The sequence below is a fragment of the Ammospiza nelsoni genome, chromosome 19 (assembly GCF_027579445.1).
Source record: "Ammospiza nelsoni isolate bAmmNel1 chromosome 19, bAmmNel1.pri, whole genome shotgun sequence".
In the NCBI taxonomy this organism is placed as follows: Eukaryota; Metazoa; Chordata; class Aves; order Passeriformes; family Passerellidae; genus Ammospiza; species Ammospiza nelsoni.
This window is the reverse complement of record NC_080651.1, coordinates 2,113,304-2,130,983: the sequence shown is the minus strand read 5'-3', so window position 1 is coordinate 2,130,983 and position 17,680 is coordinate 2,113,304. Positions and strand designations below refer to the sequence as shown.

The 17,680-nt window shown below is 41.2% G+C and overlaps 1 protein-coding gene across 8 annotated transcripts in view; it reads right to left on the bottom strand.

The window, feature by feature from the left end:
• Positions 1-14,469, bottom strand: part of PECAM1 (platelet and endothelial cell adhesion molecule 1) — a 31,425-nt gene extending 16,956 nt beyond the window's left edge. For 3 of the 8 annotated variants that reach the window (XM_059486082.1, XM_059486084.1, XM_059486085.1), the window contains exons 1-13: positions 14,182-14,467; positions 14,010-14,036; positions 12,594-12,896; positions 11,610-11,909; positions 11,226-11,495; positions 10,590-10,850; positions 9,371-9,652; positions 7,255-7,536; positions 6,724-6,831; positions 5,844-5,871; positions 2,307-2,377; positions 1,594-1,650; positions 281-349 (exon numbers count right to left, since the gene is read on the bottom strand). In XM_059486082.1, coding sequence (XP_059342065.1) covers positions 281-349; positions 1,594-1,650; positions 2,307-2,377; positions 5,844-5,871; positions 6,724-6,831; positions 7,255-7,536; positions 9,371-9,652; positions 10,590-10,850; positions 11,226-11,495; positions 11,610-11,909; positions 12,594-12,896; positions 14,010-14,036; positions 14,182-14,215 — 2,092 coding nt within the window. In that variant the 5' untranslated portion in view covers positions 14,216-14,467. Of the gene's footprint in view, positions 1-280; positions 350-1,593; positions 1,651-2,306; positions 2,378-5,843; positions 5,872-6,723; positions 6,832-7,254; positions 7,537-9,370; positions 9,653-10,589; positions 10,851-11,225; positions 11,496-11,609; positions 11,910-12,593; positions 12,897-14,009; positions 14,037-14,181 lie in introns of all 8 variants that reach the window. The other 5 variants (XM_059486086.1, XM_059486088.1, XM_059486089.1 and 2 more) reach the window with 3 other exon arrangements.
• Positions 14,470-17,680: the final 3,211 nt, after the last annotated feature.

Genomic DNA, 17,680 nt, shown 5'->3' with positions numbered 1-17,680 from the left:
AACATGGATATTTCACAGCAGGCTGCCACAGCTCCAGCTGGGAGCCTTGCTCCACACAGCCCTCCTGTAAATGGGAATGATCCCAGGGGAAGAGCTGCAGGAACAGCAGCACAGGAGCCACAGCATCAGCCAGGTTCAGAAGCACTCCTGGCAGGAGACTGGCAGCACACAAAGCACAGCCCTGGCCTCCCCAGGTGCCAAACCAGGCCAGTGTGAGGGAGCAGCAACAGCCCCAGAGCTGCTCCCAAAAATAACCCATAGAGGCTGGAGAGTTCATTACCTCTGTGAGGATCAAGCGTGGAGACTTCAACTTCAGTGTAATCCACCTCAGCACTCTCAAGGTCAGGTCCTGCCCCAAAAATATCAAGAAGATGTTTCTTTGTAGGACTGCATGCTTTGTTTGAGCTGTGGGCATGATCCTGCTGCTATGTACAGGATATCACAGGATAAATCAGATTTATTTATTTTCTGAAATTATTGGACAAATCCCAGGTGACTGTGATAGTGCAGGACCAGGCCCTGCTGATGGAACATGGGAGTTACTCTGCTAAGTTGTAAGGCCAGCCAGCCCATTCCTCAGGGCCATCCCACTCCAAAGGGCAGAAGACCAACTAAAGGCAGATTTCTGAAGCTGTGGGACATGCAAATTGTGCCTAAAACTGTTACTTGCAATGTAACACCTTCAAAAGTGGCACAACACAAAATAGAGCTTCTCCCATGTTTCTGCTCCAGCTGCTCTTCCCTTCCTCTCCCTGCCATTACTTTCTTGTTTTCTGTGGCTGCTATGGCAGGACATTTCCCATTCTGCACTTTCCCCACATTTCAAGCCATCTTTATGTCTTTCATGGCCTCCCTCATCACCTCTCATTCTCCAAATTTCTGCTTTGCCAATTTGCCCATTTCAGCACTTTCCTCCTAAGCTTTCTCCAAGCCCCACATAAAACATTTAGAATGGAACCCACTTTCCTCCTCAAAATGCTTCTGTGCCACAACACCCTCAGCAAGCCTGGCAATGATCTGACATCTGACTTATAGGACCAGGGCTGACAGGAACTGGCTACCTGGGTACAGCAGACACAGAAACAGCTGCTGCTTTCTACTCTATTTTTAGAGTGGGGTGGGGATGGTTTTCTACCACATTTCTGTAAGAGCTGGAAGGAACCACAGCATTCATTCACACTGAAATCCTGCAGAACAGATTTGGCAGATTATTTTATTTAGATATTCAGGTTATTTTTAGATTTAATTCTTAGATATTTCAAGATCCAGAGAAGTGAAGAAATTACAGAGAAGTAAAAGAAGCAGAAAACTGTAGAAAAACTTGGTTTTTTAAACAAATCAGAATATTTGTTATATAGAACTTAATATTTTGAGTATAAGTTGTATTTTTATACTGCTCATCATTAGATGGCCTGGGATCCAGCACAGCTAATTACACTGCATAAGGCAATTGATAAAAGGGTCCTATTGGTGTCATTTTGGACATGGGAAAGAAGGGATGGCCCAAACATTACTACTCACTACTGCCATTAGAACATCAAGACTTTCAATTATAAGATAATTTAAAAATCTATTGTTTAGGTATGGAATTACCTTTACTCTCATCTGTTGATTTCATGTGGTTTTCATTATCTTCAATGTAACCTGATCCTAAAATATGAAAGCCAAAGTTGAGCTGACAAGTATTTATTGTAACCAATGAAATAAATGAATTACACAGCTGCAATTCCTACTGTCATTATCTGTATTTCTATATAACACATTCTACTTTTAGATTCCCACTAAGACATTCAGGTGGGAAGAATGTGGCTTTTTAAATAATCAGCTAACAAACACACAAGAGGTAACTTTATCTATGTCAGATGCTCTAAACATCACATCCACCTGCCATTGCCAAGTGCACTGAGGTCCTGCAATGAAAGGTGCCCAGGCAAATTAACATCCCTATAACTGTGGTCACATCACAGGGCCATGTGCCACAGCTCAAATTTCCTCTCTGAAATAATTTTCTTGCAGCTGTGTCAAAAGCAGAAAGTAATTTTCTTTCACCATGGTTTCTCCATCTGTGATATTGTCAATTGATTGCCTGGGAGAAGTGTCAGACTTATAAACCAATCTGTGTAAGACGTGCTCATAAAAACTGTACAAAGACAAAACGACAGAAGATACCTTGGACAATGTTATTGGTATCCCTCTGTATTCCCAAAACATTGGGCCCCATCCAAACAATAACTATGAAGTCCAAAACTTTAAATAGATGTTTAATTAAACCAATTTACTAACAGTTTCCTAGCAAAATTACCTACCTGAATAGTAGTTTCCATCACTGGGCGGTCTTGTTAGTTTTTCACTTGCCAAGCTTGGAGCCAAGGCAGAACTGAAAAACAAACCAATAAAATTTGATATAATTATCCAAAACCAATCAATAAAACCAAGAACATGATTCTGTGCAAAGATCAGTCACTGTCTATGCTGGCTACCACATATTCTTAATCACTGAAACCGATGAAAATTTTGCCTTTGCTTTAGGAGAAACACAAGGAAACTTTAAGGTCAAAAATGTTCCCTATTGCATTATTCTTCTTTATGACCTCTGTATTTTCAATTTTATTCCATATTTAAATGCATTCAGATACAGACCTGACATTCTTGTATTTCACTTATCTGGCTTTTTTTCTATTTTTAGAGTATTTCCTCATCCTGTTGTTGTGTTAGCAGGTGGAACATGAAGCACAACCATCTATTGTTTGCAGGTGTGTGCTGTAACAAGCTATATTCACGTGAAGCAAGGCTTACAGCCCTTTATACACAGAAATATTGCATGACAATCATAAAGCACATTTGGTTTAACCCCAGATGGCAGCTAAACATCACACAGCCACTCACTCACTGCCCTGCCCTGCCACAGAGGGATGGGGAGGAGGATTGGGAAAGGATAAACCCCATGGATTCAGGTAAGAACAGTTTAATAATTCAAATAAAGTTAATAATAATAATAATAATAGCAATGAAAAAGAGAGAGAGAGAGAGAGAGAGAGAGAGAGAGAAAGCCCAAGGAAAGCAGGGGATGCCCTGAGCAGCGAGCAGCACCTCCAGCAGTCCCAGGCTCGGCGCGGTTTTGCTGCTGGGGCTGTGCTGTGACAGTGACCAGCACCTGCTTTATTCAACCTTCAGTAACCCTGCAACAGAAAGGTCTTCCAAGGGGTGGGACCAGGCAGCTGCTTCATTTCCTCCATCTCCAAGGCTGCTACACTGAAAGCCCTCCAGGATTCTTCTGGCTCCTTGAAGTACTCACTCCTGAGATAGTCTATGCCCAGGGAACCTCTGGGCTCGTCCCAGTGGGGGCTTCTGATTCCCAGTCAGGCTGATTTCAGCCTCCAGCAGTCAGCTCTTGGGATCCCCCTCCAGAAACAGAAGTGGTTTCTGTCCCTTCACAGCCTGATAACATCAGGGTACACTGTGCACCCGTGTCTGCTGCAGCCTTATACTCCTGGGGGGCTGACGTGATGGCCCACGTGATCCACACAGCCCAGTGAGCAAGGATGTCCCTCTCTTCCACAAGGCTGCAGGCAGAGCCCCTCTAGTCTTGCTCATAGGTTTATGCAACTTGCTTCTTGTGAAAAGGGAGCTGAATTCCTTTCCATAGGATCAGGAATAAGATCAGCCCTTCCACTCTCTCTGAGGAACTGCCCACTGCAGACTGCAGCAGCAGCTTTCCTGGGAGAACCCCTCTTGTGATTGTTCTTCCTTGCAATTCCTTCCTAGGCCTGAAGTAGAATTTCTATCCCACTTCCTCATGTTGTCTCTGAAGAAAAAGCCAGGGTCTCCCCTGGTGTGTGCCCTCAATATCCTCCCTTGACCAAATAACACTTTCTGTTACCAGCTGAGATTCCAGACTCTGCACATGGGAAGTGCAATCCAGATCCTCTTTCAGCTGCTCAACTGGTTTCTCCACAGCAGGGACAAGGGAGGAAAAGATCTTTCTGTGTACTGCAAGAGTTGGGGAGCCCCTGCCTCCACCACTGGTGCCTGTTTATGTCTCCAGACAGCACTGGCAGTGAGCTGTTGGATGATGATGGTGCACTCTGGTGTACACACTTCTGATACTTGGTGTGTGCACGTCAGGCTTCATCTGGATCTGTGAGTGACCATGTGTTGTTTGGGTCATAATAAATTATCTACCTCTAAGCATGGCCAGTTCCCTGCTGTACTGAGTACTCTCTCCATTATGGTCCACTTCCCTGGGTGAAACAGAACATCCTCCTTGAAGAAATACCTTTCCTTGACAAGAGCTGCTTCCAGAGGCTGACTTGTGTTACTCTTCCAATCACCTTGTCAATTCACCCTTCCCTAGAAAATGCTCACAGCTGCTTGGCTTCTCTACTCCCTAATTCCACACCAGCAGCCCCATTATCCCAGCATCTGAGCATCCAGGTGATAATGGGCTCACCTGGATGATGGCTGAAATTCTTTTGCATATCCTGCAGCTCACTCAGGGATAGGGATCGGGTGCTTCTTGTTCTGCCTCTTCCTCCTGTTCTTGTTATGACCCTGCTTTGTCCTTCTTTACTAAACAAGCCATCTTTCCTGGGCATTTCTCTTCCTTTTTTAAGGGGCAACTGCTACAGACAGGGCTTGGTCCTCTGGTTCAGCTGCATCACCCACCCCTGGGGTGAACAATCACAGTGTCTGTGGTTACTGGAGTTTGAGTGCCCACTGTGCCTGTTCAGGGGGTTGGAGTAGCTGCAAATAATTTTTTGACCCTAAACAAGAACTGAACCACATTCAGCCACTTGCTGCTTCCTACCAATAGGACCATGCTGGTTCCAACATCCCAAGTGTAATCAAAATTTTCCTAATTCTCAAATGCTCTGGAGAAGAAAGGGAGGCTGTGGGAAGATGTCTCTCCTCCATAAGCTGGCTGTCCGAGGAGTCGGGTAAAAGATGTAATTGTGAATAATTCCCAACAGGTGTCTCCCCACGCACAGGTGATGGCAGTGCTGAGACCCGACCAGGTGAGTTAAAACAACACCCTGAGCCCTGCCCCGAAGGGAACAAACACAACAGGGGGCAGTAGTGCAAGCAACGTGTTGGAGAACACAAATTTGTTTGAGAGCAAACATATCAACACGGTGACCAGTTGTTATTAAACCACAAGGAATGCTTGTAACAAACTTGTTTCAACATGCACTGGCCAGATCTGTTGTTAACTTTGAGTCCCACGTTGGGTGCCATAGGAGCTGTTGTGGTTTAACCCAGCTGGTAACTAAGCACCCTCCTCACCCACCCCACCCCCACTGGGACAAGGAGAAGGATTGGAAAAAGGTAAAACCCAGGTAAGAACAGTTGAGATAAGAACAGTTTAATGATTGAAATAAAGTAAAATATAATAATAATAAAAATAGTAATAGTAATAATAGTAGTAGTAATAATAATAATAGAAGGAGAGAGAGAGAGGAGTAAAACTCAGGAAAAACAAGTGATGCTCAATACAATTGCTCAGCACCTGCTGACTGATGCCCAGCCCAGCCCTGAGCACTGACCAGTGCCTCCCAGACAATTCCCCCCCAGTTTCTCTACTGGCAGTGACACTCTGGTGTGGAAGATCCCTTTGACAGTTTGGGTCAACTGTCCAGGCCACCATCCTGTGGCTTCTTGTGCCCCTGCTCACTGGCAGAGCATGGGAAACCAAAAAGTCCTTGACTCAGTGTAAGCACTACTTAGCTAAACAGCAGTGTTATCAACAGCATTCTCACACTAAATGCAAAACACAGCACTGTACCAGCTACTAAGAGGGAAATTAACTCTATCCCAGCTGAAACCCAGACAGGGAGGCATCTTACCCAGACATCTCCATGGATGGTCCTTTAGCTTGACAGAGAAAAACAAAACTTCTATTAATAGGTTGCACAAGTAAAGAATTTAAAAGTAAAAATTAAACCCAAAAATATAGTGATTGTCTACTCCTGTCAGAGTAGCTTCTCCTGGCTATCACAAAATTAATTACCTCATGTCTTATAGCTTGTTTATCTCCCAGGTCCCTTAAATCTCTCTTTCATAGAAAACCCCAGATCCCAAACCCCAGATTTTAACCAAGCCAATTTAAACAATCTGGGACGTTGAAATTCTCCAAATTTTCCCAAATAATCTGCTATGTACAGGATATCACAGGATAAATCAGATTTACTTATTTTCTGTAATAACAAGACCTAAAAAAAATACCTTAACAATAAAAGACAAATCCCTCAATGAAATTGTATTACAGACTGGAAGAAAAGACCTAATCCCATAAATTAATAGTCTAAGTTTCCTTCATGAGGACTACAGAGGTAGATCAATTACACCTGAGTTGGGACCCCAAATCAAATTTTTATACCTCTGTAAGGGATCAGAAACCTCCTCAGGCCCAGTCTGCCTCTACATTGCCTGAGGCTGAATTTCAGACCTAGGACTGCATGGGGACAGTGTAATTCTGGCCTATTTTATAACCTTTGCTTCCCTAGGGCTGCCCACCACTATTAGTTACATGTTTTGCCCAATATGCTTGGAAAGCTTCAGCACATTTGCAGCCTAATTTGAGTCACCTAGCATTTTCAGTAGATTCTTTTAATTGTGTTTAGTCATCTCTGAAGCCTCACCCCCACAAGCCTTTGCTGCTGAGACAAATGCAAGTTCAAATGTGATACATTTGTCCCAAAACAAAGAGAGGGGGGACATCATTACCCTTTTTCTTCTTACACAAAAACCACCACAAAGCGACTGCTCCTGCTCCTGCCATGGCTGTCAGGACAAATGCAGCAATGACTCCTTTCTGCCAAGCTGCTAAGATGACTGCAAATAAGAAAAACATGTTTAAGAGAGTAGTTAGTGACAGGTCAACACTACCAAATTCTGTAGTTCCTGACCTTTCATTTTACTACATATCAGCCTTCTTACACACTGGGGAAGATCTTGGAAGAGGCTTGTGTGCCAAGTTCTCTAGTGAGCCTCTCCTTTGTTGACCAAAAGCTCAAGCTTGTGATCAACAGCTTGGTTTTAGCTTGCATCTTGCTCCTTTGGCTTTTGGGCACCCCCTTAATTTTTCCATGTAAACTGGACAATCTCTGTTTATAAAGACATCTCTCTGTTTAACTTCTGGAACAAAAACCACCAGTAAGGTGGCATTAACCACTCCAGTAAGGGAGTTACATTGAGGAACATCTCAAATCACCTGTAAAGGTGACAGAATTGGCAGTTTATCATTAATGAGCTCACCACTGATGGTTATTGGACGGCTCCTCACGTCCACGCTGGCTCGGTTCGAGGCCATGCAATAATAGGTCCCTGTGTCCCTCCTCTTCATTGTTTTCTTGTGCCATATGGTTCTGTCTGAATATTCCCTTGCTTCATGTAGAAGTTCTTCATGATCAGTTTTTTTAAAAAACTTGAAGTGAATTGGCCAAGATCCTTCCTCCACAGAGCAGAGGAAAGCAGTATCACTGCCAACTTCTACTTCTCCATACGGAACACTGCCCAAACTGGCACCCCTGATTGGTACTACAGAGGAAGGCACAAAGAAAACAAATATTAGCACTATTAGAAATAACTTTGATACAAAATATTGTATTATAGAAATGCTTGCTTTAATGCTTAGTTAAACAGAGACTGAATGCACAGTATTAATCTTTCTGAACAGTCTCTGCCAGACAGCATCCTCTAGTAAATATTTTTATAGACCCAGAAATAGAGAGGGCATGATAAAGAAACAAAGCAGACACAGGAAAAAATTATATCCATTCCAGAGAGGTCAGTCAGTCTCTTTCCTTAAAATCCTTTGGATGCCCCTCTGGCCCCAGCCTACAAATGATTTCGTTTCCAGAAATAATACACTCAGCAGTTCCATTGTTTAAATAGTTATGGTGCAATTTATGTAGTTCTGCTTTCAGAGTTATGTAGAGTTATGCTGGTTTATGCTAACTCTGTGGTAAGAGTGTTCTTGTAACTTTTAATATACAATAGAGGGTGTCAGGAGATAACAAACCGAGTTGTCCAAAAGCAAATCCCAAATTTCAGTGGTTACAGAATACAGCAAACACAAGGACAGAAGTTAGTTTGCATTTGAAGAAGTTGTGAGAATATGCATAGCCAAACCATAGTTTTAAGTCTGCTGGTTTACAAATGAAGCATATGAGCACACACAGAACTAGCCTAGGAGCAGATGAGCTTCAGCCTTTGTTATTTACAGGGGGAGAAAATGGACACACATTTTGTGATGCAAGACATGTAGAATGTCAGCAGCTTTGCAAAATGTTTGGGATATGAAGTGTGTTTTGCTAAAATTCCAAAAGAAAAGTTCTCTGGAAATATTAGAAATGTGTTTGGGGAAGAGCTATGGATAACACAAGGCAGATATAAAGAAGGAATCATTAAGGCAACACTGGTACAGAAGCAGAGGAAGGAAACCAGATTTGACATGAAAAGATGGTGGTCATGGAAGCTGTATTTGTATTAGGAAGTGGATTTAGATATAAGACATGGGTTACTATGACTGAGCCCCTGACAGAGAGAATTGCTCTGGAAAACATAAGTCCTTTTCCAGATCTGCTACAGACAGAAAGGACAGAATACAGAGAATCTGAAGTCACCACCTCACCAGTGATGGACTGTGCAAGAGCTAACAAGGCTCCAAACAATGACCTTCTCTTGAGAACTTCTAAACAGAGTCACAATATATCCCAAACCACAGCTCTGACACCTGGGATACACCAGTTCCAGCAAAGAAATTCCCACTTGTTAATGGACCAAAATTATGCATTGTGTTTATTTGTACCTTGTTATTTCAAAATACCTTGACTTTAAATCTCCCTAGATAAAACTCTTCAGAATTTTATCATTGAGCTTCTCTCTACTGTTAGTAAACAGTGGAACTGATGAATTTAAGGTGAGTCCTAAGGTGCTGTAGTCTGTGTGAATGCAAATACTGTATTAAAAAGCAAATGGAGAGTGTGCAATAATCCAACAGACTCAAAAGAAATGCAACAATTCTGCATTTATCTGTTCCAGTCATACATAACTCAGGGTCAAAACTCAGAAAACAGCCTATTAACTACAAGTTTATCTTATTAAGACCAACACAATTTGGGTTTAAACCAGGATGCAAAGCTGAAAACTCCTTGGTAGAGAGAAATTAGCTCTTCTTTTTCAAAGATCACGAATTGACTTCTACTCTGGTCCTGGACTACTGTGCTGTGATAGGCAAATATTTTACCTCAAGTGAGCAAGAACTTGTAAACATTTCACATCCATTTTTCTTAGTCCACCACTTGCTGCTACAGTTTCAAAAATCTAAATATTACATTAGACAACAAGAAGAAGAATTAAACAGACTTACCTATCACTGTGACATTTAGAATATTGCTAGTTTTCACACCACTGGAGTGATTGTTTCTAGCATCACATTTGTACCCTCCATTGTCATTTAGTCCAATATCTTCATCCAGGAATGTAGCATATGTGTCATTAGTTACATTTTTCTTAATTTCATCCCCTTTGTAGAATGTGAATGTTATTGGTGGTGTTCCCATCACTGAATGACAGATTAATTGTAGAGGCTTCCCTAATACCACCTCTGGTGAGCCACTGACAACAGAAAGAGTTGGCTTGGAGACTGGAGCTAAAAGGTGAATAAAAAATTGTTGCAAATTACACTGCATTAGGCCAAAAGACAAAATATTATTTTTTATAAAACATAAATATATAATATTTAGCTGCTTTGCAGACACAGTCTATATTGGGAAGCTCTGCCTCATTGAAATCCTCATTTCCCCCAATGGAAATGGGGGGATTTGAACAAATCAATAGCAAAGATAATAGAACATATGTGACTTTGAATAAAGCAGCATAGAGGGACAATATTAAGCAAAACAAGGAAAGGATCAGTGACTCAGCTGTGGATCATCCAACTCCAAAAGCAGTTCTGACCCAAGGAACAAGTGTGCTCCATGTATGACCTGAGGGAGATTGCACAGCTCCTCCTCAGAGGAGCACAGTGAACAATGCAGTTCATGCCTTGGACAGACTGGAGAACCCCTGTGCCTGCTCCATGAGAGGGAAGGGCACTGGAGTACTCACAGCTGGTGAGCTGGGGAGGGGGCTGTGCTTAATAAACCAATAAACCCTTGGCTTTTCTAGAGTAGAGCCAACCAGATGAGCTCTGGCTCTCCTGGCTTTCTGCCTGGAGGGGCAGGTGCAGGGATTCAAGGCAGGCACTGACAGAGCTTCAGATCAGAGTGAAAGTTTTGCAGAACATTCCTGGCTCCTGCAAATGGTAGTGAATGGGAGTTTATCTGGTCCCCAGCAGAACCCAGGGACCAGCAGGAAGCCACTCCAACTCCCTTCTCTGAGGGCCAGCCCTGGAAAGTATGACTGGATTATATCACAATACACCAAATCCTCTGCAGCTAAAGCACATCCCACAGAAATTCATGTTGTAAGAACCAACACACCCTGCTAGTTCATGGACCAGAGACTGATTCTGTAAACTGATGTCCTTATTTAAAAGCTTCTGCTTTAGCTCCTTCCCCCACCCTGGTGGTTCTGTGTCAACTCACCATAAACACTTATCCTTACAGGTTTGCTCTCCTTGATTATTCCTTTTACTTCAGCTTTGCAGGTGTAAGATCCAGTATCATTCACATTAACTTTAATTGCTAAGATTCTAGATTTTTTCAACAGGATGTCTCCACTGGAACTTTTCCGTAGGATAGAGAAGTTGGCTCTCCGTGAACCATTAATGCTGCAGTTCAAAATTAAATCTTTATTTTCATCCAACTGAGTCATAGAAGCAGATAGTGTTGGCCTGGGAAATAATTCTGCAAGATAAAAAGAGAGGTGATTCATTCAAAATGAGCCTGGAAGAATACGACTACTTATCTCAAAGTATACAGAATGAAGGACATACTGATAGTTTATAATTTGGGACCAAAAAATTGTGTTATTTTAATATTATTGTATTTTCAGGGAAAACAGAAACTTAGCATTTGCTTGAAACTACTTTTCACAGGTTGTTTGAGGATATTATTTTAATTAGGAAGTATAGGTGGGCAAAAATCAGAAACTAAAATCTAACTAGTCTTCAACTTACAGAAAATTTACACTTGGATCTGGAGGTTACACTTGGATCCTGAGTTCTGCCAAATTTAAATATTAATACTTTGAATAAAATCTAAGATGAACAGAGGTTTTACCTGACACAAAGACATTCAGTTTGGTGGTTTTAGACACTGCTCCTTGCTCCACCTTACACAGGTATTCACCACTGTCCTCTTGAGTAGCTAATGTAGAGTATTTCAGCAATTTCTTATCTCGTACACTGTTCAGTATTGTTCTGTTTTTCTGGAAGATGATTTCAATGCCACGCATTTCAGCTGCCACGGTTGAGCACTGAAATTCTATAATGTCTCCTTCTGTAAGGTTATTGGAGGGTGTGGTGATCAGAGTGGGCTTTCTAAATGGTTCTGCAAGAGAATAGATATAAACATACAGATAGATTGATATACATGTAAATATGTGACCCAATTTTTATCAATCGCTAGCAAAGAAATGTAAAAAGAAAAGCTGAAACAACTTACCCTTGACTGTAACAAGTGTTTTGTTGCTGTGTTGGGAGCTCTCCCATCCAGATTTTACTTGTCTCTTGCCAAAGCAATCAAATTGTAAAATATTATCTCCTGCTTCAACATAATATTCCATTTCAGAAAAATTTTGGTTTTGCTCAGCTACACGTTTTGCTATAGGCTCTGAATTTGTCTTTATCTTGCGGAAATAGAACTCTAAAGGAGGTACTTCTTCTGGCAGCTCACAGCGTAATTTCACAATTTCACCCTCTGAAACTTCTTTTTTGTCAGCAGTCAGGATTGGTTTGGTCATTCCTTACAACAGGAAACAAAGAAAAGAAACAGAACTTTGCATAATCCTGAAATAAACAGTACCTCTGATGACTGTGGGAATGATTTATACTCATTAACAGATGCAAATAGTTTGCAAGAACCAAAAGATGACCCCATAACTACTCAGTGCTGACAAATTCTGTCCAAGATGCTTTTCCAGGGAGAAAACATCACCTCCAGTCAAGAACACGTATAGAGAGTGTATGGATGGAGGGGGCCTCCGTTCTCATAAGAGATGAAAAACAAGACTGAGACAACATTGTCTGCAAAAGTGGCCCATGGCTGATGGTGGCTTTGGTGCTGGCTCTCACACCCTGAGCACCCCTGTAGGTTATTTCAGCATTTCCAGGAATCTGCCCACCCCTCATCACAGTTATTGGGGTGGGCACAACTTTCACAAATAATTCTTTCTCTAGCCTAGGGAACAGAGGCTCAGCATACAGACTGTGCTCCTGACTAGCACTGATCTGGCCTGGAGCCTTGGGGTCCTGAGCTGATTTCTGTGCCTTAACATGGGGGATTAGTACCAAACCCTCATCAAATACTGTGATGTCAAGGATAAAACACACTTTGCAAGATACCTTGTTTAAGCACTGACTATTATTCCTTCCCTGTAAGGTTGTTCTCTCTCTGTACCTCATCTGCCATGTCTGACAGAACACTCACCTGCAACCCAAACATAGATGGGCTTACTGATAACCAACTTGTCACCTGCTTTCACCCTACATTCATAGTCTCCTGTATCTGCAGACTTGGCCACAGGTATTTCATACCGTGCATCTTCTTTGTCTGATATGGTCATAAACACAAGCTTCCCATCCTTAAAAAATGTGAAATTGTGCTTCAGCTGGAAATCAGTATTTTTGCTAATATCAGCATGGCAGATGATTGACATTGGAGCTCCATTCTTCACTTTGTCAGATGGTTCAACCTTGATTTTAACTCCGTTGAAAGTAAAAACTTCATAGACTACAAAAAAGAAAAAAATATTTTTATTTTAAATTAGTCCAATACAACACAGTTATCTCAAGCTGCCACATTTAAATTACAAAAATTAATTTTTTAATTTACATTTCATTTGATAGAAATATTGTCATTTAAACTGATAAGTGCTTTTAGAAATAAAGCTCATGGTATTATTTATATAAGTATGCATATATGTATAGAAATGTGTGTGCATAGAAATATATTCTGGCTTCATAACCACAGCAAGAAAAAGAATTTGTAGCTTAAATGTTACAACTGTTAGGCTCCTGGTATAATTGATATTTATGTTCTCACATCTTGAGAAACAAGTATAGAGGAAGATGTATAAGTTAATTCACTTTCTCTTCTTTAGAACTTACACTTCTATATCTATTCTGGTCAGGATTTGTATTAGAAATTGCTATTCAAATAGAAAAACTTTCCTGCATCTAAAGAAGTCCCTTGTCCTGCACACTTCCCAGCTATTTATAATGAGTCCTTGCTAGAGAGAGTCTTGGCCATAAAATCAGTGAAAAGCTGTGAATTTCTTTGCATGTGAATAAACCACATGACAGCAAGGAGCAAACATTTCTCCCAGGTGATGGGAAAAAGGAAGCATGCAGAATGTATGTTCTGGGAGCCAGCAGCATGATAAGATAAACAGTAAACATGTTCTTTTCAGAACACAATTTCTGAACTCTGCTCAGCCATCATCAATTCTTTTGCAAGATCAGGACACAGTGCCCTTAATTTCTATTCCATAATTTTATCCTTCCTTCTTCCTCGTGGGCATGAGAAGGATTCTCATATATCAAAACAAAATGCTCATTTTCTCTGCCACCTGTTTTGTGGCTCAATAAAGCAAATTACTTTAGGAAAGATTTCACCTTTATTAAGGTATAAGTAGCACATCTCTGATTTAAGCACTATACCAAGAAGCACCACCAAGTAAGACCTTTTTTTTCATATAGCCAAATTTCATACTGAGCTACTGTAGAGCAAATCCAAATAAACTCTGTTATGGATGCACAGCAACTGAGGAATTAGTTAAATTAGTTATATTAAATTTCTACATAAAAACCCCCAACAAAACAATAAAAATCTACCATTCCCTACCTTTCCCCTGAGTGTAAAGTTCTGAACCTGGGGAAAAGAAAAAAGAGAAGAAATGTTATTTTCAAAGCTTACAGATTGAGACACGGTGATGCAAAACTGTAAAAAGCCTCAACCAACCCCAGACAAAGCAGCAACACTTGTACCCACCCAGAGACTCAGTTATCAAACTTACACTGCAAGAAAATCACCAGAAGAGCAAGATACATCTCGTTCCTGAAGAGCAGACACTTTAATTCCAAAATAAAACAATATTCATTATCAGAGGTGATGCCTCCAGGTACCAAAACCACGTTTTGCTTTTTTCCCTTGTCGTTTTATGGAAACAGATAAAAATTTGCCATTAAAATTTGTACGTTTTCCCCGATCTTCAGCAGAAACTGGCTGGATCAAGTAATCGTTCCCATTACTGGAAACTGGAAATGGCAAACAATGAGAATGTATCTGCTGCTCCCAGGCAGATTACTGGGCAGGAAGTGACTGGACTTTTCCTGAGGGCGCTACCAAACGCATTTGCTTTGTTTAATTTCTTAAGGTGTATTAAAAAAACAAGACGTTCCAATGACATTATCCTGCAGTTCCTGTCAATATGGGTATTTTTAAGTCACTATTAACCATTTAGGAACAGAAATTACCTTTGCTACTTGACCTCAGCAGATACTTGAGCAAATACTTCCCTTCATCCTAACAGGAGACTCTTTCAGAGAATAGATGTACATAATTACTCATTTTCCCCCTTTACCTCCATTTCTAGGTCCTCCATTTTTGCTGTGGCAAAGAACACCTTTACTGTAGTTTACACAATAAATTCAAATTATCTCAAAAAGCAGAGGTACTGTTGTGTGAGACTAGAATATTGACAGGTGGATCTCTCATACTACCATCATATATCAAAAACCTGGATCTGCACCAGATTTTATTTTATGCAGTTAGGATAGCACAATGGACACACAATCACAAACCCTAAACCCCTCAGGAAAGAATTGGATGCAGTTGCAATTCTCAGCAGAAATCTGCAGCAGCACTGGCACAATGTGAAACAGAATTCTTTCCCATTGTCCAGGATATTCCTCTCAGTATATCAGCCTACTTTTAAGTCACATTAAGCCATTCCCTCCAGGCCTGATACTGACTGAAGCCTACAGGCTGGACAAAGTGAGTTTAAACCAAGCCCTTCAGAAAGTTTCTCACATTGTGTGACCCAGAACTCCCCAAACTGTGATTTAGTTATTCTTGAAAACTGAGTGCTCAGCTCTTAATCTCTTTGTTTTTTCCCTTGTGGACAGAGCCAATGCTTTCCTTTAATTCCAGCAACATTTTCCAGGCTTGTTAAAACACTGCATAAAACAATACAAAATTACTGAACACAGAAGTCCATAAATGAGACAGACAGTTCTCATAAGCCTCACTGTTCATATGAAATCCCTTTCTTTCCTCCTGGGGTGAATGAAAGCTGTAGTTTTCCCCCCAAACACTATTTTAAAGCTTTAAGTCTACGTCAATGATGGTATTACCCACATCAGCGCGGAATTTTACAAAAGGAAACAGAAGGAAAACGCTCATCTATTTAACAATGTAAGGGCTGCAAGAACCTCTGGCTGTTTTACAGAATGGCACAATAGTCACAGCAATTAGGACTGAGCTGGTAACGAGCACTGCTGTTTGTCCTGCTCAGTCCAGGCTGTTTGAAACAACCACCAACAAAAGCCTGGTGGCTTGGCCAGCTGCCAGCCATGGTCCCCCGGGACAGGTAAAGGAAAAGAGTAGGAGGACACGTGGCAGGTGGAGAACAAAGGTAAATCAACTTTTGCTATTGGTAACAAAAAAGTAGGAAGGAAGGAGATTTTCCCCTTCCCCTTTTCCCTGTAGAAGAATTCAGCAGGACATGAAAAGCCCAGCAAAACCACAACAGTCTTTCCCACGGGGGGACAAAGGTTCCTGTGAGCCCCAGAGGGGGAAGGAGGGTGAGGGTGGGCCAACATCCTTCAGAAGGGCCAGCAGGGCTCAGGTCAGAGCCAGGTTCACGTGGAAAGGCCAGCTTTAGGATGAAATGGCTCAGGATTAAGGTTCAATTATTCCAAAACCAGAGACTGTTGCCAGATGTCACTCCCAGGTAAAGTCCATTTCACAAGATCCTCCAGGCTGATTAAATTGTCATGTTCCTGACAAGCCTCAAGGCGTCTTGGAGAGGAAAACCAAGCTGCTATTGACCAAAACCCAAGAATTAAATTCTATTGCAGGAATTTAGGCCAAAATAACATGAAACTTGAGAGGAAAACATTTCAAACACACAAGAACATTTTGATACCATCTTCCACGCTTAAACTGGAAACCACATTGACCTAAATGATGCAAGCTTAAAATACCTGTGCCAGAAACACACATGCACATTTTCCTGACAGCCATTTTAATGCCATCTCTCAAGATACATTTTCTGAATTACATAAGACCAAATTTAGTCTAATTCACATCATATAAAAAACTCTATTCAATCCCTATTATATCTGTGGGAAAAGCAGGATTGACCTCAGAAATGCAACACACCTCCTGAAGCAGCCAGAATAGCCATTATAACCTGACTGAATGCCCTTTGAAACCCATGGGAATCATCCCATTTAATCTACTGCCAATGAGTTGGACCCTTACACACTATAACTCATCTGGGAATTCACAATCCCTGTTTCTGCTGGCTGGATCCTCTGCTACTTGCTCACATGTGACATTTCCTAAGAGCCACCAGCTCTGGCAACTGAACAGAGCTCTGCAGTAATGAGAGGCAAAGCCTATTTCCCTAACTAAGGGGAAAATGCTGAATAAGATTTTCATTTTTTTCCCTCTGCAAACAGAGTGGTTTTAGGCAGTCCCTTACAACAGGAAAGGCAGCTCAGAGCTCCCAGCACTGTGCAGCTGTTTTGTTTCCATGTGCTCACAGCAGAGAGCAGCCACAGCACCGACCTCCAGCACGGCCATCCCACATCTCACCAATTCAGCCAAACTTCTGGGGCCCCCAGACTTGGTCCCCTGGTCCCAAATGCCCATTCCTGATGGCACTTTCACTTTCTTCAGAAAAGATGAAAGCTTTTTGTGTGTCACCTTCCTGTTCTAACTGGCTGATTTATTAATGAAACATTTTTGGGCTCAGAAATCTTGTCACTGATCTTGGAGAATCCACATAATTTCATGTGTAGGTTCATTGTTTTTAAATACCCTTGACTGCTATAGAGGTCTATCTACAAATGTTTAGGATTTTTCTAAATTTTATTTTATAAAGTTTTTAATTTCAGAAACTGATGTACATCTACACTGAAGTCAACGCAAGTTCTCCAGTAACTAAATCAAGAACAGCTCTGATTTCTAATCCCTCAATTCCCGACACATATAATTGTTTAACTGCTTTGATTTCTTACAGCTGTGACTTGTTTTGCTTACTTATCAATTCTGTTTCAGTATACTCACAGATAATAGAACTATAACAACACTGCTGTTTTCACAAGACTAGAAAATCCCTGGTGAGCTGGGAATGAAACAAATTCTTTGTACACACATTTTCAGGGCATATTTTCTTCTCTTGAAAGTGGGACATTTGCATCAATTATTTTTGTTTTAAAAGCATCTCTTTATACCTCCCTAGAGAAGAATAAAAAATTAATTTTTCTCCATGGACTTGAATACTT